We start from the raw sequence: 26,806 nt of genomic DNA on the forward strand, positions 1-26,806 counted from the left end.
CAAGGGGCCAGCCTTCCTGGCCACACATCCTCCATCCCCAGCATGCCCGACACCGGCTTCTATGCCACGCAGGGATTCCCTTATGCAAGCAGTATCTCCAGCTGCAGAGGGCTGCTAGCCTTCTGGCCCCTTCATGCCTTTGGAGTGGTAAGATAGGATAGGAGCAGGTCTTAGTGAACTTGGGCCTAGATCCTCAAAGGTATTTAGGTGCCTAACTCCCAATGAAATCAATGGGAGTTAGGCACCTAAATACCTTTGAGAATCTTGGCCTCGTTCTTTGAGGCAGTAGCATTAACCCAGGTCTGCAGGCAAACAGATACCACCATCCCCATAAGTCTGAATACAAGCCCTCAAATACTGTCTTTGGGGACCGAGGACACTTCAATAAAGGAACCAAAAGTGGGAGTGTTGTTCTCCAGGACAAGTAGAAGGGCATCCTGTAACATATGGCTCCACCCCCATGTCTCCAGTCTGAAAAGACAGAAGTCCTAGAGTTTGGAAGGGCATTAACCTGAAATAAAGGGTGTCACCCTGGAATAGAGCCAAACCCATTCACCATGAGTTTTCTCTTCTTTTGTCTCCCCTTTGAAAGTAAGAATGTCATGAAACCCATGTTTCCACACTCTGCCCACATGATAATCAATTCCTTACCTTCACTGTTCTGCCTCCCAGCTAATATGTCTGCACCAACCATAGTTCCCACACCCAACAGGCAGACAGCAACAGCTATGAAATGGATGAGTCTGTATCTTGCGCGCAGAATGAACCACGATAGAGCCATCAACACAGGGATCCCAAAGCAGTCCAGCAGCTACGTGTACACAGAAACAGTTTTTAATTAGAAACCTGCCAAAAAAAATCTTGACTTCACCATCCAGAGGGCAAACATGGACTTTATACTCCACCAGAGTATATCAGGAGTAAGCCTATGCAAGTCAATGAAGTTACACCAGTGTAAAGCCAGTTTAGGTCAGAAGGGAATCAGGCCCACAATTTTGCCATCAAAGCCATTACGTGACTTAGGCAGGTGTGGATGCTACTGAGTTGAAAGTCTCTCGTATCTGTAAACTAAGTGTACTATATTCATGATGGGTCTGCTCACTTCCACTATCATGAGGAGTGAGAGCATTGAAAGTGTTGCTGCTAAACTCAAGTTCCTCCAGGGGCCACTGAACTACTAGAAAGAGGATTTTTGTTTGGATTTCATTTTTTCCTCTTTTTATGTGGTTTTATTTTGCCACACTAAAGTGGCTAAATCTGGTCATGCTCATCTGGGTTTTTTTCTTTTTCCCCTTTTCTACTTTGGAATCAGAACTACGGGCTAGATTCTGATCCCAGTTACACCAGTGCAAATCTGAAGTAAATGCAGTAAAAAGAATGGAGTTATTGCAGCTTTGTCCCATTCTGACTGAGACCAAAATCTGGCCCTGCATTTTTAAAACGGGTTCTGCCGAAAAAACTATGTTTTGTTTAATTTAGTGCTACTGAAAGGAAAGGTGTAAAGAATTTTTGAGGGGAACAGTTATCCCATAGCCAGTTTCCAAAGCCTCCTGTTTCTTCCAGAAAACATCTACAATACAGCAATGCATTATCAGTCCAAAACGCTGTAGTATACTCAAAACTGAAAATTGGGTTGCAGCATAAAACAGATTGAATGTAACAGAAAATTAAATAACACAAGGAACATTGTCCCAATTGTATTAGTCATTTTTTATATTTAATTCAGTAAAAACAAAAACCACCTTTCCTGTTGGAATTTGCCAGAAACTGATGTGGACTTTCTAGTCTGCCTTAATGGATGCCATAGAAAGTGAGGGTCACGGGACTATAGCCGAATTCAGGTCCAACTTCCCACAGAGCCCTGCACATTGTGCTTCAAATCACTGAAACTTACCAGAACTAAAACATAGGTATTAAAAACTGATCTCCTGGAGTCACATCCAAACATAAGTGCCAAATCAATGGGAAGTCTCACATAAGGACCATGATCAAGATTTAGCCCTCCGTACTTAATGTTCACTGTTACTTTTTGCCTTTCTAAATACACCATTTCAGTGTTTTATTCTGCACTCCTGTTACTGAAGTGTGATTACCACTTAGAAAAGCAAGGCTGCAAAATGACTTTTGTTTGTAACCCCATGTTTTCTCTTGCTCATAACTATACAGAGTATTTCAACTAAAATCAAGACAGCAGAAAGAGGAATTGTCACAGGTTAAATTTTAATTGGGCTTCATAAATCACATGCTCCATCTAATCCTGCTATCAGTTTTTTCTCTGTTCCCTGGATTCTCTCCAGTTTGCCCTATTTGAGAAGCACACAGATGTACAGGGACCTACCAAGGCTGTATTATGAGAACATGTTCTGACATGTATTACCAAACATTCCAATGTAGCATTTGCTTTATCGTAAGAATGAAAACATTTATACTTCCTCTGGCACCACTGAATTCTGTGGTTTTGTCTAGTGTTAAACGAAAGGTGTCATTTATCTGCTGGAACAGCAATGCACATTGTTCTAATTTCACAGCTCGGTTACTCCATTGCCTGTAATTAAAGGCTAGGTTGAGAGTTTACTTTCAGCCCTATGTAGGGAGGTGTTTAATCCCAGGAGGAGCTCCAGAAAGGAATGGTGACTCTGAGTCCTGATCTGCACCTAAAACAGGTCAACCTAGCTGTGTCACTCAGTGGTGTAAAAATACACACCCCTGAGAGATGTAGCTAAGCTGACCTAGGCCCAGGTATAGACACCACTAGGTTGATGGAAGAATTCTTCGTTTGACCTAGCTACCCGCTCTCGAGGGAAAAACCCCTTTTGTCACTGTAGCAAATGTCTACACTACAACACTGCCACAGCACCGGAGCTGCACCACTGTAGCCTGAGATGTCCCTCTGCATCACAGTTTCCCTTGAGCTCATATTTTTGGGTGGGTGAAGGGAATTTGCTACAACAGCCGACTTCTACTTTCCATATATTCCCCCTTGACATCCAGCCAGTGACATGTAAGAGAGCTTTACCATTGCTCTATCTACTCTCTGCCCCCCCTCCAATCCACTTGCTCAGAGAAATGAGCATCAGACACCAAGTTCCATCTCTTCCCCCTCATTATGCACAGACTCACTAGGCCTGCTCAGCCATACAGGCTATACAGCCTTATGTCCAGTTACTCCCCTGTGTATCTGCTTAGGGATAAATCACAACTAAGCTCTAAGGTGGCTGTCTCCTAGAATGAAGCACTTAAAAGTGACCTGCAAAGGATTTTTTAAAACTGTGTTTGTCCCCTTTTTGGTTCTCAATGATGGATAAAGTCAAAGGGGTTGTGGGGAGAGTATTTAAAGATGTTTGTTTTCTGCTTTCTTTTTTTTTTTAGCCTTTAGAAATGTCAGGAATGTAAAATCTTGTCTTCCCTGATTTTTCTGAAAGACCAGATATTAGGGAATCTATCTGAGATTGCTGAATCTTTAACAAAGCCTCCTCTGCATGAAATGATAGGCATTGACATCAAGTAGGTTTTACCAAAAAGAAGCAAAAGCAAAGCTGTCTAGAAATGTCCCTTTCACTGTTAATAGACAAACGCGGTCACCATTTCACTAGTTTTCTAATCATTATACAGTCCTCCAGCCCAGACAGAAAAAAATCATTTTTAAAATAAAAAATTTAATAGATTTCTAAGCCCAGAAGGGACCATGGGATGATCTATTCTGACCTCCATAGAATTTTAGCCAGTGATTCCAACATCTAGCCCAATACCTCCAATAACTTGTGGTTGAGCTAGAACACATCTTTTAGAAAGAGTTCCAATCTTGATTTAAACATCCAAAGGATGGGTAATTTTTCTTGGTAATGTTTCAGTGGTTAATCACCCTCAGTTAAAAAAAAATCTTATTTCCAGTTTGAATTTTTCCAACTTCAACTGGATCTTGTTATGTCTTTTTCTACTAGATTACAGAGCCCTCTAGTATAAGATATCATCTTCTAGCACCATAATCAGAGAAGGGCAAAGCAGCTGAAGTATAGCAGTGAATCTGGCCCACTGATGTCACTGGGATTACTTATAAGAATAAGGGTTCATACTATAGCACTCTAAGACGCCTATGGAGAAGTAGGCAATTGACATTTGGCGTTATCGCTACTAGCACCTCAGCAAACTCTCTGTTGCTGTTCAATTCTGCCCTCCTTTTTTATCGGGAGGAAAAAAATGACCCTCCAATTTGATTTACCAGATGTTCTGTCTCAGCCCAGTTTTGGCCACACTTTATACTGAGGTTTCATTTATAAACAGCTAATAGATGTTTTAATAAATGGTTAGTCAATTATTACAGATTTAGAGATCCCAACAGGTCAATAGGTTGCTTATAACCATTATAACACCTTCAACTAATGTGCTTATAAACATCTATAATAGATAATACTCTTGTCTATAATATGTTGATAACATCTACAATTATTCAGAAACCATTTATAAATGGGCCTTTAATATAAAGCAATCTTTCTTTCAATATTGCATATTTTGTGCTGTGAAGTATATGGTCAAACAACTTGTTTCCGTTATCAGCTCAGCTAGACGATGGCATGAAATTAAAACATGTCCTTGTTACAATTCTAATTTCCACTGGCATTGTCTGAACTGTGGCAGGATAAACCATTGCACATGTGCACCAAAATCCTTTTTTCTTTATCTACCAGGAAATAGCAGCTGCCATCTCAATGTTATCGCTGTAAAAATCTACAAGACCCTTCCTTGGCAGTACAAACATCTGCTAAACTAAAGAAAATAGTTTTGCTTTTCCATTGTTGAAAGCATGTGGAAGTTTCCCACTGAGTGGAAGTTTCCCACTGAGAAGAATCATGAGGCTGATCTCAAGCTCCATCGATTCACTGATGCACAGAGGATCCTGAACTTGCTTTAAGGGGGCAGCCCACTGGGCCATTTTGCCGAGTAGCCTGTCTCCAGCAGTAACCAGGGCCTTGGGGAAATTCAGCACCAGAGATAGGGCTAAACGTTATGGCTCGGGCTTCTCTCTGTATTTTAAACACCTCTTTCTCCTTGTCTGGCTCATTCACTGTCATATTCCCAGATGCAGGCCAGACCAGTGAGGGGCTGTGTCACCACGGCCCCTGCAACCTTGGGTGCCTCAAAGTGCTTTGCTGTTGTAGCTCCCAACCTGGGCTGCACACAAACAGCCAAACAGTATGCACGTCGCACCCCAAGCTACACCCCTGGTCCAGCAACTCTGACCCCAGCAGCCTGTCAGCAACACACCAGTCACACTTTGGCTTCCCTCACCCTTGGTTACTACTTGCAGGGTGGATCCCAACACAGTCCCAGTCCCAAAATTTCCCAGAAATGTCTGTTCTGCACTGTCTCTTTACTCCTGAGGGAATTCTGCACCAAAAAAATTAATATTCTGTGACAAAAAATTAAATATTCTATGCACAATATTTTAAAATTCTGCAAAATTCTGCACATTGTATTTGTCAAAATAACACAATATAATCACACCATTTTCAACTATTTGCTGACAAGTATTTTGAAATAAATTACCAAAATAATTGAAAATGGCGTGATTATATTGTTATTGTGTTTGTGTGTTATTTTGACAATTAAAATATGCAGAACTTTGCAGAATTTTAATTTTTTAAATTTTTTGGTGCAGAATTCCCTCAAGAGTTCCAGGGTTCTGTGTGGCGCAATCTGGGTGTGGGCAGCTTGGTAGGGGTTCTGGGTGCAGGAGGAATGGGACTCTGTAGGGGACTCCAGGTGAAGGTGGTTAGGGTTTGGGTGGGGGACTGGGGGAGTGGGTCTTGGTGGGGGGGTCTGAGTGTGGGGAGCTCCTGATGCAGAGGGTGAAGCTCAGCAGGGTGGGAGCTTGGACAAATCAGTGGGGGGGTTCTGGGTGCGAGAGGCTCCTGATGCAGAGGAGGCTCAGGGGGAGGGGGGTTCTGGGTGCATGGGTGGGGGGAAGGGTCACTGTACAGGGAGCTGCTCCCCCTGTCCACCTAAACCCAGTGCATCCCCCCACACACGCACCCAGCCCCCGCCACTGAGCCTCACCCCGCCACACACCTGGAACACCCCCCTCCCTGCCCCCGAGCCAGATCCCCACCACAGTGCAGGGCTTCCTGCAGCCAGGGTAAATTTCTGGGGCTTGATCTGACCCAGCCCCTGCTGCTCCGTGCAGGGAAGGGAGAGCGGGAAGGGGAACTCTCTCTCCATCCTCTTCCCGCGCTCTCTCCCCCAGCTGGGATTAACAGTCTCTGGTTTGCTGGGGCATGCCCAGCGCAAACAGAGCATCTGAGCTGCCTGGGAGGGGTGAGTGAGTACTGGTGCAGCTTCTCTTTGCTTCCCCGCAGAAACCATTTTCTGCAAGGAAGCAAAGGGAATTCGGGGGGCATTTTTCTGCTGCACTGCAGTTGCACAGCATTTCCCCAGGAGTATCTCTTGGAGAGTTCCAATATTAAAGATTTATTGTCCCTGTAAAGGGTCAATAATCAACAGTTTGCTACTTTAACTGGAGTTACCAAACAGTTCAATTTACATACGGCACTGGATTGGCTTATTTTAAAAAATAAAACAAGTTTATTACAAAAGAAGATAGGATTTTTAAATGAATTCAAGTACAGGAGATGAAAGTGAAAACATAAATCTAAAAATCTAAAACCTAATCTAGCAAATTTTGGGTCCAGGCTTTGTTTAAGATGGCCTTTCTCACCCACAGTCTTCCAGAAAGATGATGACTGACCCTTTCCTTGGTCAGGATCTCTCCCAGAGGCTCAAAGGCCTTGGTCACTTTGTCTCCTTAGGTGAAGGAGAGAGATATAACGTGGGGTTCTCGGCCCCTCTCTTGTATAGTCCAGTGAACCTCTGAAGTGGTTTCTTCTGAAGGTTATCCTCAAAGCAAAGTTTAATCAAACTGTAAAGAAGGTGACAGGGAATGTGGTGGTGAAGAAGGCGCCATTATCTTCCTTCTCACCTGTGTTTGCTGAAATGCAAATTTTGCTTTGTCTCCTGTCATTTCCTCCTCCTGCTGTCCCGAGGACCCTGTTTCCTACTCATGTCACACATTCCTTTGTTTAGGGTAGGCCTATTTAACAACTTCTGCCTGGGCAGGGCTATGTGGGTTGGAAAGTATGCTAATAATATCATACAGGGGGATTTCATAATATTACATATAATATTGCTCCATACATTTCACCACCATGATATTATTGACAAGCCTCGTGATACCTCACAGGCCTATTTAGTACTAAGGTTATTACAGTGGTGCATAAGGTGTGAATACAGGGTTGCTTTCAGTCACACTCACAAATTTCTGTCTCTGCTGGAGCTCCTTAGGGCGAGGCTGTGGCTGACTCCCGTGCAGCTGCTCGAGCAGAAGGGTGTGAAAGGAACCTTCCCATTCTCCTCACACTAAGGGGCAGCCACAGCTGCAGTCCTTGCTCTCCCCTGTGTCCTGGGACTGCTCCCTGCAGTGCTCCTTTGATGCGGGTACAAGCCGCATCAAAACAGGGTGAAGAAGAACAGGAGGCAGGTGGGATGATGGCCCCGCTCCCACTCCACACTGGTCAGAAATACTGGTTGGCCGAGGATGAGAATGCACCCACCTAAGTGTCGTGCAACAGGTGTGCCCCACTGTGTTACAATGCTTCCCAGAGCTCCTTGGGGCAGGGACAGCACCACCCTGCCCCCAACAAAGGCCTTTGCCAGAGAGACACAATCTGGCCCAAATCCTTGTTTTGCACCACCCAGGAAATGGAGCTGTTGTCAGCAAACTCTTAAAAATGCGTTCTATCAAAAGAATAAGAGCTGTACTCAAGAGACTTGGCACTGGATACCACAAGCAAATGTTCACTGCTTCCCAGAAGTATTACTCATGGCACAGCATGCTCCACTCCCCAGACTGCAGAGAGGACTCCGTATATTGACAACCTTTTCCATTTTAAAACAGTTCCATATTTGTTCTATAAAATCTCATGTTAATAACAGATTCAAACGGATTTAAAAGCAGCAAATCAGAAAGGGAAAAGGACCCATACCTGAACGCTCGTTAGGGTTGTATACTGGTAAGCCTTTACAATTGTGTAATTAGCTTCGACATCCACTAGTGCCAACAGAATATACTTCCACCATTTCCTTTTCAGAATTTGCAAAAGGTTGTCACTGCCTGGTTAGAGAAAACTTCAGTCAATATACGTTTGTTTCAAAAGGAATGCTGAATGTTTTTTAATTTTAATAATGCTGATATTACTGTGTTTGGTTCTAGTTGGCCCATCTGAATTAAGATAAAGTAGAAACAGCCCGCAGCCCACAGACAAGCAATAGAAATGATTAAAGGCATAGAAAGATTTCCATTTGAAAAGAAACTGACAAGACTAAGGCTGTTTAAAGAGAAGATGAATAAGAAAAGCAGCAGCCTCAGGACTGCTCTAATTTATTCAAAAGGCTGAGCATAGCCCATATAGCCCCGAATATGGGAAGTGCAAAGGTATCTTAAAGCTGTCTTTGCCGTCACATCCTCCCTCTTCATTCCTGCCAGAAGTACAGGAATTCAGTAACTGAGAATTAGGTCCACAGACTTCAGTGGGATTCTGTACAAAAAAAGGGTCCACTCGTGCTTATCTGAAGGCAGGGTCAGAGCCATAAAATTGCCAGCTTCTCACTATGCTATCACTGATACTTTAAAATATATACAAAATGGGTTTTTTTAACTAATTATGAAACAAATAAAACCTCCTTTGCTCTCCCCACAATATTCAGGTGAATTCACGCTTCTACACCCCAATCCTGCTTCTACTGGAGTCATTGGGGATTTTACCATTGATGTCAGTGGGTGCAGGAGTGGACCCCTACTTTTATGATATCTCTCATATCTCTCATGGTGTTCAGTTGGCCCATACTTCACAGAGTGCATGTCTCACTGTTTTAGTGCATTAATCTGAAAAGTATGCAAGGAAAACAGAGTTTTATGAACCAAAATCCCTCCCACAGTATTTCACATACCTTTCCTAAATGCCAACATAGTCGTATAAACTAGAAGAAGCAAACAATAGTTGATAAAACTTTGTAGCATTGGAGTGTTCACTTTGTACTGTTCTGCTAAATACTGGCTTGCAACAGCAGTCCCACAGATAAACAAGGAAAGCATCTGACCCAGCGCAAGTGTTTTCAAAATATGACTGTAAATGTAAAAGAAAAATGTAATTAATTTAGAATTAAAAAAATATTAATTATCTTAATATTTACAGAAAAAAATAAGAAGCCGTTTCTTCCAAGCTAGTTCTTTCTTCCACTCCCTTTCATTAGCTCCTTAGCTCAAACATGTTGTTGATACCATTTTTAGCGCACCTCCTACTTACACATGCACATGGGGCCCTGTCTACACGGGAAGCATTTTCTAACCTCATACAGTCTTGGAACCCGTTCAGTAAAAATAGATCAAGCCAACTTAAATCACCTAAAACTGAGTCCATATTATCTCTTTAAATAATTTTAAATTCAGTTTAGCTGAAGTGGTTTTAAAACCAAGCAGAGAATATCTCCAGTGTACCTAGGTATTCTGATACCAAGGGCCTGTGGTCTATTCCTTGCTCTGCACAGACTCCCTGTGCCACCTAAACTCTCTGTGCCTCAGTTACCCAAACCATAAAAGAGGGATAATACTTATCTAACTCAAGCCTCTTGTGAGGCTCAATTCCTGAGTGACTTGAAGTCAGCTGAGACATTTGGAGGGAACGTGCTACAGAAATGCAAAGTGTTATTATTAGCTGTGGATATTTTTGCTATTTTCCATCACATTCCACTGGAGTTGTTGATGGTGATTAGAACGAACACTTCCTGTGCAAGCATTGCTTTAACTCACATGCCTCTTCCTATGCCCAGCTAAAACTAGGGAAAGGGTTCTAGCCCACTTTGGTTTTCAAGCACGTTATCTATTTAATTCAAAGTAGTTTTGAGCTTTGTTGTATTCCTAGACATTCAAAGTTAATATATCAAATTATATTCCTAGCCTAGTTCACAGGCTGGTTATGTTGGTGACCATTCTGTCTATTCTTTCTGTGTAGGATATTAGATCTCACTCATCACTGCAGTATATGAGCTCCTTCCAGTCGTGCATTAAGCAACACAACTACACATCTGTCATGTGTGGTTTATTCTCTCTTCCTCTCCCCAGACACAGAAACATGTGCAGTGGCATGCCTTGTTGTGATAAGGGTTTTGTTGTTGTTTTGGTTTTGGGGAGGGCGGTGGGGAGCTAATAAATATACCTGTTGCTATCTATGTTTGAAAAGGCAAGCTCAAAGAAAAGTGCCTTGCACTTGGAAGTGGAAGATGGTGAGGTTTGTGATGCTTCTTAGTTTCTGGGGGTATTCATTCCACAATCTCAGATCATGCGGTCTTCTGCACAGATGAGTTTTAGTGCTAAGAACTCCCATGTACCAGAGGAGTGGAGTTGTCAACCAACATCTTTGTCCTGGAGCTTTAGTCGATCTTTTAGATATACTGGCCATGGAGTGCTCTGAGCACAAGGACGAAGACCATGAACTTGATTTGAAATTCTATGATCGTTGAATGCTTGATGTTGGCAATATTGCAAAGATACAGCCAGGTTTTCATGTACATCACAAAAAAATGTGGATGTTGAAAACTGTCTGACTATGGGCTTGTATTCACGGCTGATCTAACTTGAGTGTTGCCCCAGTAAGGGTATTTCTACAATCAGAGGTGTGACTGCAGCATGGGTAGACATAGCTAAGCTGGCTTTGATCTAGCTAGTTCGAATCACAAATAACAGTGAAGCCAAAGCAGCTCGGCTAGCAGCACAGGTGGTAGAAGCCCACCCAGGACCCTGGGACGTAATCATGCGGCTAGCCTATGCTGCCACAGTTTTTGTAGCATGAGAAGACCTATGCCAAAGCCCTGGGCACCACGTCTACACTACTACTGGTAGCTGTGCTAGCTATATTAAAGCTTGCACGGGTATGCTTACCTGTGCTACAATCACATCTTCGTTTGCTGTGTAGGCACACGGGTACCTCTGAGCTGCAGCTGCAGGACATGCAGATATCCCGGCATTAAGCTAGCTAGCTCACTAAAAACAGCAGTGAGAGCGTGGGCTTCAGCTTGGGCTAGCAATGCAAGTACATACTTAGAATCATAGAATCACAGTATATCAGAGTTGGAAGGGACCTCTGGAGGTCATCTAGTCCAACCCTCTGCCCAGAGCAGGACCTATCCCCAACTAAATCATCCCAGCCGGGGCTTTGTCAAGCCTGACCTTAAAAACTTCTAAGGAAGGGGATTCCACCACCTCCCTAGGTAACGCATTCCAGTGTTTCACCACCCTCCTAATGAAAAAGTGTTTCCTAATATCCAACCTAAATCTCCCCCACTGCAACTTGAGACCATTACTCCTTGTCCTGTCCTCTTCTACCACTGAGAATAGTCTAGAACCATCCTCTTTGGATCCACCTTTCAGGTAGTTAAAAGCAGCTATCAAATCCCCCCTCATTCTTCTCTTCCGTAGACTAAACAATCCCAGTTCCCTCAGCCTCTCCTCATAAGTCGTGTTCCAGACCCCTAATCATTTTTGTTGCCCTTCACTGGACTCTCTCCAATTTTTCCACATCCTTCTTGTAGTGTGAGGCCCAAAACTGGACACAGTACTCCAGATGAGGCCTCACCAATGTCGAAAGGAGGGGAACGATCACGTCCCTCGATCTGCTGTCAATGCCCCTACCTATACACCCCAAAATGCCATTGGTCTTCTTGGCAACAAGGGCACACTGTTGACTCATATCCAGCTTCTCGTCCACTGTCACCCCAGGTCCTTCTCTGCAGAACTGCTGCCTAGCCATTCGGTCCCTAGTCTGTAGCGGTGCATTGGATTCTTCCGTCCTAAGTGCAGGACTCTGCACTTGTCCTTGTTGAACCTCATCAGATTTCTTTTGGCCCAATCCTCCAATTTGTCTAGGTCCCTCTGTATCCTATCCCTACCCTCCAGCGTATCTACCACTCCTCCCAGTTTAGTGTCATCCGCAAACTTGCTGAGGGTGCAATCCACACCATCCTCCAGATCCTTAATGAAGATATTGAACTTGGGGGGTCAGGCAGGCTTGTGCAGCCCACGCTGCCATATCCTCACTGCTATTTTTAGCGAATTAGCTAGATTAAAGCTACCAGATAACTCACACTCCTGGCTGCACTGTACACTAACCCCAAGGGTATTTCTTCTACACTGCAGTCAGCACATGTAGACGTACCCCAGATAGCTTTGAGCTAGCTGGCTCGAATAACAATAGCAATGAATCCGCAGCAGCATAGGCTAGCCGCTCGAATACATACATACCCCGGGTCCTGGATGGGGTTGTGCAGCCCTTGTGGCCACTCAACCTGCTGTGGCTTCACTGCTATTCTTATTCGAGCTTGCTGGATCAAAACCATCTTGGGTATGTCTACTCCATACACTGTCGTGCGGACATACTCAAGAACCCCAAAACTGACTGCATGCTTTTAACTCAAGTTGGCTGGCCCATCATGGGGTATAGGCGACAGCTCAAGTTACCAAAACTCATCAGCTGCTAATACAATCACTAATACAATTATTTTGTGCTGTTCTAGTGTCATTTTGCAATTATTTTGCACTCAAGCTAAACTAATTCAAGAGGAGTTAACTTGAGTTAACTGCAGTGAAGACATAGTTTTAGGGAAAAGAAAAGGAGGACTTGTGGCACCTTAGAGACTAACCAATTTATTGGAGCATAAGCTTTCGTGAGCTACAGCTCACTTCATCGGATGCATTCATAGTTTTAGGGTATGTCTAAACTGCAGCTGGGAGGTGTAATTCCGGTCTGGGTAGACATACATGTTCTAGCTCTGAACACCTTAGTACAGCAAAAATATAAGGGCCTGTCTACATTTGAAATGCCGCAGTGGCACGATGCCTGGTGGCAGTGAAAGTTGTGATCTTGTACACTCACAACCCATAGGGCCAGTGCCAAACAGAGTAGTCACCATAAATGTACAGCAAGCATGCCAACATTATTAGCTGCAATGTCGGTGACATATGCACAGATGTGCAGCAAGCATCACACAGTTCCTAACAGGCCCCCAAACTGCAGCGCCAGGTTGAGTGCAGTACCCCAGAGCACATTACTTTGGCTTGCTGTTCCAGTGCTCTTTCAAAGCCTCCCTACACCGTATAGCTCCTCGTTGAGGTTGTCCAATAGCCCTTGTCTTTGTGCAGTATTGCTGTAGCCGTGATGGTCCCAGGATATTAGAGTTTAAACAGCCAGAGACACAAGGGCTTTAGAGAGACAGGGTGGGTGAGGTAGTATCTTTTATTGGACCAACTTCTGTTGGTGAGAGAGACAAGCTTTCAAGTTTACATAATCTCTTCTTCACGGCTGGGAAACTTGAGTGTCACTGCTAAATTCAAGGTTCAACAGATTGTTTAGTATAAGTAGTTAACACATATTTCAAGGAACCACTCAAGGTGAAACGGCCCTTTAAGACTACTCCAGTCACAGGAAGGAAAGGAAGCCGGGGGGCGGGGGGGAAAGCAGATGGGATGGGTGTTGTAAGTGGGTTATAGATTTTTGTAATAAGCAATAAATCCAGCATCTCTATTGAGTCCAGGATTTTTAGGGCATGTCTACACAGAGAAGAAAGACCTGGAGCTGGCCCATGCCACCCGACTCAGGCTCAGGCTGTGGGGTGCTTTCATTGCTGTGTAGACTTCCGGGCTCGGGCTGGAGCCCAGGCTCTAGGACCCTGCAGGGTGGGGCTATGTGGAGGGAGCTAACAGGAAACAGGTGGGGCTTCTATATATCTGGGAGGCTTGAAATAGTGTGGGAAGGCAGCAGGGAGGAAGCCTGAAGTCCCGCTCTCTGACGTAAGGGAGAAGGAAGAGAAGAAGCAGGAAAGAAGTAATCCAGAAGTGACATCAGTAAGGTCAGGGAAGCTGCAGACCTTGACTGCTTGGTAAAGGACCCTTGGCAGGTTCCTCTACAAACCACTGCAGAGTGGTACTATTTGGGGCGATGAATTAGAAGATTGCCTGGATCACTGCAGGAGTGACAGGGTCAGGGCAGTGGACGTGAGAATGCCTGATGCCACTTGAACAGAAGAGACTTTGAAGGACTTTACCCTGGAAGGGGAAACCGCTGAGTGACCTGGCTGGAGGATGGAGTCACAAAGAGGCAGCAGCAGCTCCTATAGCGAGAGAGGGGCTGCAGACTGGGAGAAAGAGACAGTGGACAATGGAAGGAAGGGGCATTCGCCTGGCAGAGCTAATCACCAGAACCACCAGGAGGGGACACCGTTCCATGGTGAATAGAGCCCACATCGCAGGTCCTCATCAAGTATAGGTTGTAGCTGTGGGATGGTAGGTGACAACAAGGGGACAATAAATCCCCTCCGACTACACACCCCTAGTTGTCACCTCCCACCATGACTGTCATTCTGCACCTGCTGAGTTGGTAGTTAAATCTTTCCATGGTGCTGTCAAGATGGCTGGTCCACGGCTTCATGAGCCCAGGGCGTAAGGAGAGGTTGTGTCCCTCAAAGATCACTACTGGTATTTCAACATTGCCAGTTAGCAAAGAAGGTCCCTGCTTGTAGCTGTCTGAACAAGGGAAGCATCATGCAGCTTCCCTGACCAGCCAACATTGGTGGCAATGAAGTAAATCCCCAGTGATCCAACAGCACTTGCATAAGCATAGAAAATTAACCCTTTCTGTCGATGTACCCTGTGGCAAGGTGCTCTGGGTCCAAACTAGGGACACGTGTGCTGTCTATTGCTCCATCCACGATGTCCTGCACATTGCTGAAAGTCACAGTCCTTCGTAGCAGGAGACTATTAATGGTCCAACACACCTGCATCACAACGGCCCTAGCTGTGGATTTTCCCACTCCAAAATTACTCCCACAGACAGGTAGCAATCCGCCATTGCAAGTGTCCACAGTGTGATTGCCACTTGCTTCTGCACTATCAGAGTCTGTGCTGGGGCAGAGCCCCATCCCCTGAGAAATGGGCTGAACCAGGCCAGAGAGGCTGTGCGAACCAGCATCCAATCAGTGAAGGCCTGGGGAGAGCCAATCAGGGTGGGGGGAGGGGCAGCCAATCAGGACCGGGCAAGGTCCTATATCAAGGCTGCCCAGCTAGGGAGCAGGGTAGTCTCTCCCTGACTGGCAAGGGAGGAGGGCTGGCTTCTGAGCAGAAAGGTAGCACTGTGGACAGAGCAGTGCTGGGGAAGGGCAGAAGGCGCTGGGGAGCTCCGGCCAAGGAAAACCCCAGGCTGCAGGCCTTGCTGCAAAGGGCTGAGCAGGTGCACAGGGCCGAAGGGGAAGCGGCCCAGGGACAATAGTTTGACAAGGGGAGAGAAGGAGGGCAGAGAGGCTGCTGCTAGAGGGTCCCTGGGTTGGGACCCAGAGTAGTGGGTGAGCCTGGGTCCCCCCTCCTTTCCCCCTTGTACTACACCTGGCTGAGGAGGAGCGTGGCCTGATACAGGCTGTGGCTGGCCCTATGACAAAGGGGCTAGACTCAGAGGCTGCAGCTGGCCACTACAGCATGTGCAGATTGTGGACTGCTGATACCACCAAACCCCTGGAAGGGGGTGAGGCCGGAGCAGTGGGCACTGCCAGAGGGCAGTGTCCTGAAGAGGATGCCACCAAGCAAGGAGCAATGCAGGTCCAGATGCCAGCAGGGTGAGAGATGGATGGGACACCACCAGCAGAGGGCACTCTGCACTGGACAGAGCTAATTCCCTGAGGCTCTGCGGTGGTGAGTCACAGAGTCACTCCCAGTTTAGTGTCCCTGAGTTGGATGGTTGGGGTGAGTTCAGTGCACAGATCCAGGAATATGGCGTTGCACAGCCAAAGGTTCTGCAGCCACTACCCGTCATCCCAAATCTGCATCACGATGCGATCCCACCAGTTGATGCTCATTTCTTGATCCTAGAAGCAGCACTCCACCATCTGCAGATATCTGTGAATGCCAACAACCACCTTGAATTGGTTCTCGTTATGTCCCATGGCAATCTGTCCCATGGCAGTCTGTCCTCCAAAAAATTCTCATGTTCCCTGCAGTTTTTGCGGCTCTGCAAATACCAGAGGACCGGGCCTCCTGTGCTTGCAACGCTCACAACAATAGCGCAGAGCTGTGCAGGCCCATGCTTCTGTCAGAGATGGCAGACAGCAACAAGTTCCACATGGGTTTGTGGGAAACTGATAACAGGTGCGAAAATTATGGGATGGAGAACATTGCTTTATGGGAAGTTGAACCCTTGCTCCCAGTCACCCTGCCCAACTCACTTATGCCCAAGACAGAGTGCTGAACAGTGGTGGGTTGCTCACTGAATACCCACAATGCAGCACCGCACCGTACATTGACACAAGCACTCCTGATGAGTACACACAGTGCCAGTGCAAGGAGCCAAGTCTGCATGCACACAAGCAATATGCTAACTGCAGCGGTTGTATGCTAACGTAACTTGCATCAGCAAAACACTGTAGTGTAGACGGAGCCTTAAGTGTAGACACACACACAACTAGGTTGATGCAAGGCATACATCGACCTAACTTGGTAATGCAGACCAGGCCTAAGTGTGGCCGCTGTGGCTCACGTGGTGGCTCAGTTTAGCTGCCTGAAGTACATACCTAGGATCCCGTACAGAACTGTACTCTGGAAGCTAGCCCAAGCCACTGCTTATGCTGCCATGTCAACACTGCTGTTTTTAGCACACTCGTTCAATCACAGCTAGGACATGCACATCTACCCAACGTGGGAATTATACCTGCTAGCTGCTGTGTAGATGTACCCACAGACTAGCAACTAAGCTTGTGTGAACCCTTGTAACAGCCAGGCAGCTGTAACTCAAAGCAGTTTTTAGTTGTGTTGTGAGGCTAAATTAATTAAAAAGGTCTGCACTGAAGATAGATTATACAAAAATTACATTTTTCTTATTCAAGAGCTCTGCCCGTGTGTATATTTCAGTCAGATCTGCTGGCAGGAGTGCTAATAACAAAACTTACTACTTTTTATTTTTGTTAGCCCTGCACAGCTAGTGTGAGCTGGGTTCTATTCCCTCCAGTGACTCTTCAAAAGAGTTGTTTGGTGTCACCTATGCAAACCTACTGAAAGTTAATGGCATTGCAGAGGTGTCACTGCGGGTCTTTGTTACTGTTGATGATGTATGAAAAAGAAACAGATTGCAGGCTGCGAGTGCAGAGCTGGCAGATAAATATGCTCAGCTTACTTTTTTTTTTTTTTAACACAGAAGTTATTAGACACTAGTAAATATGGAGCCCAACAATGCCTTTTCACAGAGATACTTTTCAGAATAGAAGTGCATTTAATGTTTGTAAAATGTATTAAGAGCCTTGAGATAAAAGTCCAAAATAGTATATGAATTATTATTACAGTTCCTAAAATGGCTCTCTGAGAGTAGATGGCTCTGCATGCATACGCTTCAGGGTATATATACTGCCTTTCACAACTTTGCCAAAATTCATCCATAGGAACAAAGAAAACTTTTTTTTCTTTCCCTTTTTGAGATCCCCATACTTAGCTAGCTTTCAGAGAACAATCCTGCATTGGCAGTGAGATAGTTTGTGCACCACTGATCTAGGCTATGAGGTGCGCCACTCTGGGCATGGAGGAATGTTTGGGGGGTTGAACAGCGATGCCAGATGGCTCATGCCAGCTCCAACAGGGGGCTGGGGATGGAGCACCACCTACTCCCCAGACTCACCTCAAGAGGCCACCCAGCCTGTGGGTCAGTGTCCACGCTGATTTCTGCTTCCACCAGCCTTCACGCCCAGCATTGGCTCTGCCCCCAGAGACTATCATACTTTGCCCTCCCCACCCTGAAAACCCTAGAGGGGAGAGACAGAGGGGCAAGTATTGGCCCTGCCCTCGCGATGCAGCCTAGCAACAATATAGAAGCAGCACGCTGCTGAGGAAGCCTTGACTGTGCAGTAATGGGGGGTCACAGACAGATTCTGTTAATGGTAAGGGGGAGCGCACCTGGAAAAGTTTGTGCACCATTGGCCTAGATGACCTAACAGACCTTGTCCACCTCTAACTAAACTAGGGCTGGTTAATTGTTTTTTCCATATGAAGGCTTTTTTTGTTATTGTTGAAAATGAGTTCTTTTCTATATCAGAAATCTTTAGAAAAAACAAAATTTTCACAAACTTTCTGGGGGCTTTTTCATTTTCACAAGATTAGAAAATGAAAAATGTAGTCTCAGTAATGTTGTTTATGATTTATTTATTTCCCGCTTCCTTTTCCTTCCTCTTTTGTCTTCCCCCTTTTTCTGTGGCAAATGGAAAAAGGGGTGAAGATTTGGGAAAATTAAAATGTGGGAAAAATGGGAAGGGGTGAAGGAAAAGAAGAGCCCCAAAACATTCAAAAACCTGTAAACCAAAAATTTCTTTTAAAAATTTGAATGAAAAATTCTGAAGTAATTTTCAGTCCATAGATTTTAAAAAGGAACTTTTGTTATTCAACATGTTTGTGAATATTTTGAAAGAATATGAGTTCCTTTTCTAAACCCGTGGAAAGAAAATGACTTCTAAAATTTTAGTGAAGATTTTTCCCATTTGTGTTTTCACCAGATACTAATACTCTCCAATATGAAGCTTGTCTCAGCTGAAGTCACTTGTCAGACATTGAGATGCAAAAGAGATTGTAGTCTTGAGTTTTGTCCTGTGTTAGACACAAAAAAGATCCTCATTGAGAGACTTGACTCTTAGAAACCTCTCTTGTCATCCTGGCCCATGATGTTACAATGCTGTAAAAAATGTTTCTACTATGTCGTGGTTCTGGGATACAGACGGATAGATGAGTGGGGATACAGGCCTGATTCTGCAAGGTACAAAGCAGTCTGGTCCCAGTCCAGCAAAACATTTAGGCGCAAAGTTTTAAAAGGTATTTAGGCTTCGCTATACTCAGCGTTGCAATGCCTCACTGATTTAAGAGCCTTAAGCACTCACTTAAATGAAAGCATATGAGTAGTTTTTCAGTGGGACTACTGGCATGTTTAAAGTTAAACATATGCTTACAGGCTTTGCCAGATCAGGGCCAGCACATTCCACATCTTACAGGACCAAAGTCACACAGGAAGAGTTAAAAGTAGCCTTTCATGGTGATGGTTCATTTAAGGCAGTGGTCAACAACCGGTCAATCACAATTGACTGGTCGATCCTAGAGGATCTCCCAGTCGATCGCAATCTCTGGTGGAGAAGCGGGGCTGCCGCTAAGGCAGGCTCCCTGCCTGCCCTGGCCCCACGCCGCTCCTGGAAGCGGCCAGTGCGGCCCCAGGGGCAGGGATCTCCCTCCGCACGCTGCTCCTGCCTGCAAGCACTGACCCCACAGCTCCCATTGGCCAGGAACAGAGAGTTGTGGTGCTTCCAGAGAGGGGCAGCACACAGAGCCACGTTCCCCCCCCAACGTTCCCCCCCAGGGGCGCATTGGCCCCTTCCAGGAGCAGCGTGGGGCCAGCGTAGGCGGGGAGCCTGCCTTAGCGGCAGCCATGCTACACCACAGACCGGGAGCCACTGGGGGTAAGTGTTGCCCGGCGGGAGGTCACACCCCAAACCCCAGCCCTGAGCCCCCTCCCGGAGCCAGCATCCCAAACCCCCTCCTGCACCCCACCCCTGACCCCACTCCCAGAGCCAGCACCCTGTACCCCCTCCTGCACCCCAACACTGCCCAACCCCTGACCCCCCTCCCAGAGCTAGCATCCCATGCCCCCTCCTGTATCCCAACACTCTGCCCCAGCCTGGAGCCTGCTCCTACACTCAAACTCTCTCCCTGAGCTTGCACCCCTCACCCTCTCCTGCCCCCCAACCCCCTGCCCCAGGCTCAGCCAAGAGCCTGCGCCCCCTCCCGAACCCCAACCCCTTACCCCAGCTCTGTGAAAATGAGTGGGGCGGGGAGCGAGCGATGGGGGGGAATGGAGTGAGCAGGGCGGGGCTTTGGGGAAGGGGCAGGGCCTCAGGGAAGGGGAGGGGTAGATCCTGGGTTGCCCTTACATTCAAAAAGTGATCTTGTCCTAAAAAGGTTGGAGACCACTGATTTAAGGGTATGTGTGACTACACCATACCCAGACTTCACTACTGCAGGTTTTTAAAAGGCAGAAAGATGGATGGGAGATTACATCATGCTTCCCTTCCCCCAGTTTATCCACAGGACACAAAGCGTGAAATCCAGAGCCCACTAAAATCAATGGGAGTTTTACCAATAATGTAAATGAGGCCAGGATTGCAGCAAAGGTGGACAGAGTGAGTCTGTTCCCTGTTCAGGTCACTAGCTCTGCCCTGCCACTCCTTCCCAAAAGACTGTTACTACCTTACAGAGATACCAAACAGGGATGAGTGGAGAGGTGAAAGGGGACCCATCAAGGGTTGCCCCTCAAGCACTCATCCCCCTGGTACTGACTTCTTCATGGTAATCCCACTAACTGTAAACTCTGTTCCTGAGCCATTAGCAGGCCCCCAATTCAGCTTTAGAGTCTGCAGAATAGGAGCCCACAAGCCAGGCCCAGGTTAGGTTACACGCCGGGGCTGTTTTGTTGCAAAGGGCGGACACGGTGCCAAATCAGGCTGCTATTGTCCATCCTGTTCGCATGTGGCAACACCCAGTTGGGTGTGCAATAAAGTGGCTGGTAAATCAGGGAAAGGGGGCACGTTTGCTCTGAAGCTGGGGACACCGATTTAATAGCAAAAGCTACAGAATACCGTGCTTTTCTGTAGCACCTTCCACCCGAGGATCTCCATGCGTTTTACAGCGTCCCCTCATCCCCCCCGGGGTCAGCGGCAGCGCTGGGAACTGGTCTCCTGACCCTTGATCCTGCAATTCACTCACAGGCTCGTTCTCCGCCTCCCAAGCAGTCCCGGAGCGGCGCCGCTATTATCCCTGGTGCTGGGGCTTTCCCAGAGAAGCACGTGTAAACGCCCCAGGCAGCCCACACGCGCTGGTAGCTGGGCACAGCCAGGGGGCTGCTCTGAATAGGGTGGCCCTCTGGCGGGGGGGGGGGCGATTAGGGCATCCCTTCCGGGAAGGGAGCTCCCCGCTGCCCCATGTGCGGATCACACGTGGCTCAGCCTCCGCAGGGCTCCTCCGGCTCGCAGCAGGGCAGAGACGCGCGGCAAGTCCGCCCGCCGCCTCTGCCCTTTGTACTCACCAAGTGCAGAGTTTGTCTTTGATCCCAAGCAAGAGGCTGCGGGGCGATCTCAGAGGCGCTGCTGCAGCCGCGGGAGCTGCTGCTGTTTCCGACGGTGCCCGCGGGCAGGGGGCATCCTCCGGACCAGCCACGTCCATTGGGAGCCAGACGCCGCCGAGCAGCCGCTGTCTAGAGAGCTGGGTGGGAGGCGAGCGCAGACTGGGGGGGGGGCGGTGCTAGCGCGCGGCTTAGTTGCTGGCTCAGCTGCTCTGCAAAATCTCTCTCCTGTGCGGGTGGCTTCCGCAGCAAATCATTAACAGTCAGCAGACAAGACCCAAACAATCCAGTCAAGATCGCACGCTGGCATCTCTCTCCGGGGCTGTAACCTGCTCCAGGAGCGGGGAGAGACTTCTGCTCCTCTCTCCTGGCTGGTCTGGGGAGCTGCCAGCTCGTCATTTATTCCCTCCTTTTCTACCTGCAGGTGAGGTTGCACAATGATTTCAGTTCTCGTTTTTCCCCTCCCAGGTGTCTTTAAGGCAGAGGAGGCCATGCCCCAAATCTCTGGGATTTTCTCACTCAGAATGGATTTGTTGTGCGCCCCTATTTGCAAGAGGCAACACTTAAACCAGACTTGCAATGAATCAGAGCTGCTTTCCCAAGGCCTGATTCTCTTTCCACTCATACACGAGTTTTACACCAGTGTAACTCTTGACGTCTACAGGGTTTCTTCTGATTTCCATCATTTTAAGTGATGGGAGAGTCATTATTTTGAGCGAACAATAGATCTGTGGGTGGTTAGAGACTACAAACCAGGTCTCTAGCATGGCCCAGAGTTTCCTTTTCAAGATGTTGAACAAATCAGGAAGGTCACTGGCTGAATCATAGAATATCAGGGTTGGAAGGGACCTCAGGAGGTCATCTAGTCCAACCCCCTCCTCAAAGCAGGACCAATCCCCAATTTTTGCCCCATCCCTAAATGGCCCCCTCAAGGATTGAACTCACAACCATGGGTTTAGCAGGCACAATCTGAAAAGGTGAACTGGCAAGGAACAAGCAAGATTGTGAGTATCTGGAATGTACACATGCCAGAGAGATGCTTTAACATGAATTCAGTCACCCCAAGCAAAAGTTGGCAGATCCAAAAGGGAGAGTGAATAATTTCCCTCTAAGTTTGGTTGACTACCTTCCTTTAGAATGATTTTTAGATAGCCCTTATTATTCCTGAACCAGGGTGAAAGTACCTTGTGTGGCTATGTGAAAAGTTCATGATCTCTCTCAAGGGAAATTAAAAGTGCAAAACTATCAATCAGTTATTTTACATTGATTTTCCTTGTAAGAGGGTTGGCCTAATTAATTGTTGATTTGCTATGTCCAGGTTTTTGCATTCTCCAGTTACTTCTGTTTCTTTTTAACTTTTGGTAATGATGCAGCATATTCCTGCTCCACAAGCACAAAACCCACTGGCCCCAATAACAAATAAAATTTCAAAAATTAAGTAAACCAAAAAGTTGGATTTTTAGCAAGTTTTCTCAAATGAAAGTGGAACAAAACAACACACTGCAAACCTACTTTATAAGCTCTGGTCTACACTGGGCTAGACACGATAAATGGACCCCACTGGATCGATCGCTGCTCTCCGATCCGGCGGGTAGTGTAGACATACCCTAAGATTCCAGAAATCTGGTGTTAATGTAACTTTCTGGTTCAGATTTTAAAAGTTTGAAAATTCAAGTGATTGTCACCAGAGTAACTGCAGTTTGGTATTTTTTTGGTATTTTATAACCATACATGATTTTTTTTCTTTATTATATATATATATGTCTAGTGTAGAGAAAGATGGGCCCAAAGCCAAGCCCTGGGCTTTGGGAAACTTCAGATTCAGATCTGACCTTTGCATCTGTATACCCTACCTTTACAGTAAAGGCTGGAACATAATCCTCTTAGTTTTTGTGGAGTTCCAATCTTGGATTCAGATGCAAACTTTGCAGCTTGAGCTCATCCCTAATGAAGTGAGTCAGAGTTACTCTGGGAACCATAACTTTTAACTTCTCAACCTTTATACCTATAAAATCTCAGTGATCTCACCTATTCACAAGGCTTCAAATACCCTCATTATGCCAATGACTCACAAATGTAACTTTCCATTCCTGATTTGTCTCTATCTGTCCACATCCACATCTCAGGTTGACTCTCGGTGATATTTCCTGAACGAATTGCTGGTAATTTAAACATAGCCCATCTTTCCTCACTAATCCTTCCTCTTGTGCCACATTCTCTGTCACTGTTGACTATCACTATCTTCCCAGTCACTTGGACATATGACTTGAGAATATTTTAGTCCTTCTCCTCTGCACGTCACAGCCAGGTTGTGTCCAGGTCTCACTCCTTCTTCCTCCATAATGATAAGATAATAAAGCAGTTGATATGTGATTCAATTAATAAAGAACTAAGGGAAGGTAATATAATTAATGCCATCAACGTGGTTTATGGAAAATAGATCCTGTCAAGCTTACTTGATATCTTTTTTAATGAGATTACGAGTTTGATTAATAAAGGTAATAGTGTTGATGTAATAGACTTCTGTGAAGCATTTAACTTGGTACTGCACAATATTTTGATTCAAAAATTAGAACAATACAAACGTAACACTGCACACACTAAAAAAAACACTTGGGAAAATGCTTAAGAAGTTATGAATCTTAGCAAAGTGTTAGCGACCTTTATTGAGAATTAGGTTTATACCCAAGTTGAAGTTTTAAATCCAAACTATTTTGAGTGAAAAGGAGCCAAGATCCTCCACTCTCTTTTAAAGGTTGAAAACCAATTATAATGTCTGAAAAACAAGTTGGATAACAGACTGACAAGCTTTTCTTATATTTTCCAAAACCAATTACTGGTACTTCATGGCTGAGAATAAACAAAAAATATCAGCCCAAAAGATAACATTTGTGGGTAGTAGAAGTTTGAAAGGGGGAGCTTGAAATCTAGCTGTTTTTTTTTTTAAAGGAGTTGAAAGCAGATTAAAAAATGACACCTGCTCTTGAATCCCCATTGTTACAGGAGTGCTCTATAAAAGAGAGGTGTCTAGGTGTATAGCTAGATAGCTAAATAATATGCCAGTAGGTGGTTATCCAGAATATGCAGCATAGTTCATGGGTTTTGTAGGACCAGTACCACTTCTTCTTGTTGTTCATTGCAAATGGCTTCTTACGTGAAGCTCTTTACATGCAGCTCTTCATAACTGTGCTGACTTTTGTGGATTTACAATAGTATTTTCCTTTTAACATTTTTTCCTCCCTGGTTGGTGGGTGAAAGCCTGCACAAAACAATAAGGGAAACTGACTCGTGCTCTGATACTGCAAATATTTATGCATATGAGTAACTTTTTTTCAGATGAGTAGGCCTATTGAGATCAAACTGATTACTCATTAGCATAAAGTTACTCACATAAGTGTTTCAGGAGTGGAAGGAAAAAAACCCTGTTAGCTTCAAGAGCTTTGACTCAGGCCCTAAATGAATAAAGGAGAAACAATTAAACAAGTGCTGTCAAATGCATAAAGAAAGAAACTTGTGGAGAGAAAAAGAGAAATCTTTTTTTTTCCATTCAACTTCTCTCAATACACTATTCAATCAGAAGTCTCATTTTTAAGTAGGCAGTGCCCATTAAAGTAATTGAAATAGGAGCTTAAAATGGAAGTGCCATCTCAAGCGTAAGCATAATATTATGTTATTAGTATAACACAATCAAAACACAGATCAGATTTCCAGATCTTTAAAAAACAACAAGAAAGATTGTATCCCATTAATGCAGTGTCAGTTTCTGAATGTGAACAGAAATTTTCCTGTATGATGACAGTACATAGAAGCAGGTTTGCATTATTTTGTAAAATGTAGACCATTTTCACCACTAGAGGTTCCACATGATCCATACATGTCTCTGTGACATCTGAGTCTCAATGTCCATCTCTTCTGCCTGGTTTATGGTGCTGTTAGACTCAAACAAAAAACATTATTTATGCCATTTTTTTTCTTAATTCATATTTCTCCTTCCATAAGAAACCCCGGATTGCTATCCATAAAGATAACTGGTTTTGTTTAGTTTAACATACATATAGGTAGAATTTTCCTGCAGAATTTTTGAAGGGTAAAAACATCCTGAAAATCAGGTTTTCAGTTGAAAAATTTCAGTTTCCACTTTATTTGTTTTTACTTCAAATGCCTGGTTTTTAGACCAAAAATTGTGGGTTTTTAAGAACTTTTCTGGGTTTTCTCCACCCGCTTTTCTCTCTTTGTTACACTTCTCTTTCCCAGCCCCTGCACACACACTTTTTTCTGCTAAAAGGGAGATAAAGGTCAAACTGTGAGAAAGTGGGGAAATCTTAATAGTAAAAATTCACAAAAAGTAGTTTTTTCTCCACAGTTTCCTGATGGTTTTGCCAATTGTAAAACAGTTACTAAGTGTTTGAAAAGCAGGGGGAAGGGAGGGTAAACCCACAATTTTGAAACAAAAGTGTTCATTTTTTTCCAAATTTTGCCAATTCAATTTTTTTGTCAAAAACCTAAATTTCTCTGCTTAAAAAAATTGTTTTTTTTAATAAAACTGAAACTTCTTCTTTTCCCTTTATGCTGCTTTTCTTGGTGAGGGTCGCGGCGGCAGCATGGAGAGTAGGGAGGACCAGATCTCCTTTTCCTCCCCAACAGGTTCCAGCTGCCCCTGAGGGATTCCCCAGTGTTCCCAGCCCGGAGATATCATCCCTCCAGCATGTCCTGGGTCAGCCTCAGGGCCTATGCCCAGTGGGACATGCCCAGTATAGTTCCAACAGAAGCCTCCCAGGGGGCATCCTTATCAGGTGCCCAAACCACCTGAGCTGGTGCCTCTCAATCTGGAGGAGTAGCGGCTCTCCTCTGACGCCCTCCCATATAGCCGAGCTTCTCACCCTGTCTGGAACAGTAAGGCCAGCCACCCTGCAGAGAAACCTCATTTCCACTGCTTGTACCTGCAACCTCATCCTTTCGGTCATTACCCAAAGTTCATGACCATAGGTGAGGATGGGGAAGTAGAGTGACCTGTAAACAGAGAGCTCTGTCCGAGAACTCAGCTCCCGCTTCACCACCACGGATCGGTACAGTGCCTGCATCACTGCTGCTGCTACACCAATCTCCTCTGAGGACCGTTACCTTGTGGTGGTGGAGGGGCTTGTGTGTTCCAACAAACCCCAGGGCTATATCGTCTGGAGCCCAGTGCTCCTGGTAGGGTCACCGTAGGCAGACAGGTCTGGGGGGAGGTTCCAGACTAAAAATGATCCACGTCAAGACCCTCTTGAAAGCCCAAAATGACCATGTGAACTTCGCCTGGACTAGGGATACCCGAACCTACCCCTGGGGGTGGAGTCAGGCGAGCATCTGGTGGTCAGGCTACCCATGTGTCCCAGCTGGGCCCAGCCCCGAAAGGCAATGTGGACCCAGTGATGAGCTGCCAAAATCTTAACAACCGGTTCCCTCCTCACCCCCTGAGGGGGTCGTGGCCCACCCCCGCCCCCTAGGGACTCCTGCCTCATCCAACCCCCCGTGTTCCGTGACGCCTCCCCCAGACCCCTGCCCCATCCACCCCCCTCCCCGTCCCCTGACTGCCCCCAGAA

The 26,806-nt window shown here is 45.8% G+C and overlaps 1 protein-coding gene across 2 annotated transcripts in view; it reads right to left on the bottom strand.

Moving 5' to 3' along the window:
* SLC35F2 (solute carrier family 35 member F2) overlaps positions 1-21,640 on the bottom strand; it is a 35,874-nt gene extending 14,234 nt beyond the window's left edge. The window contains exons 1-4 of one of the 2 annotated variants that reach the window (XM_037890262.2): positions 21,189-21,640; positions 9,001-9,176; positions 8,037-8,164; positions 652-811 (exon numbers count right to left, since the gene is read on the bottom strand). In XM_037890262.2, the coding sequence (XP_037746190.1) occupies positions 652-811; positions 8,037-8,164; positions 9,001-9,176; positions 21,189-21,325 (601 nt within the window). In that variant the 5' untranslated portion in view covers positions 21,326-21,640. Of the gene's footprint in view, positions 1-651; positions 812-8,036; positions 8,165-9,000; positions 9,177-20,742; positions 21,120-21,188 lie in introns of those variants that run through there. The other variant, XM_043529920.1, reaches the window with a different exon arrangement.
* Between the last annotated feature and the right edge of the window lie 5,166 nt (positions 21,641-26,806).

This window comes from Chelonia mydas, chromosome 1, assembly GCF_015237465.2.
Source record: "Chelonia mydas isolate rCheMyd1 chromosome 1, rCheMyd1.pri.v2, whole genome shotgun sequence".
NCBI lineage: Eukaryota > Metazoa > Chordata > Testudines > Cheloniidae > Chelonia > Chelonia mydas.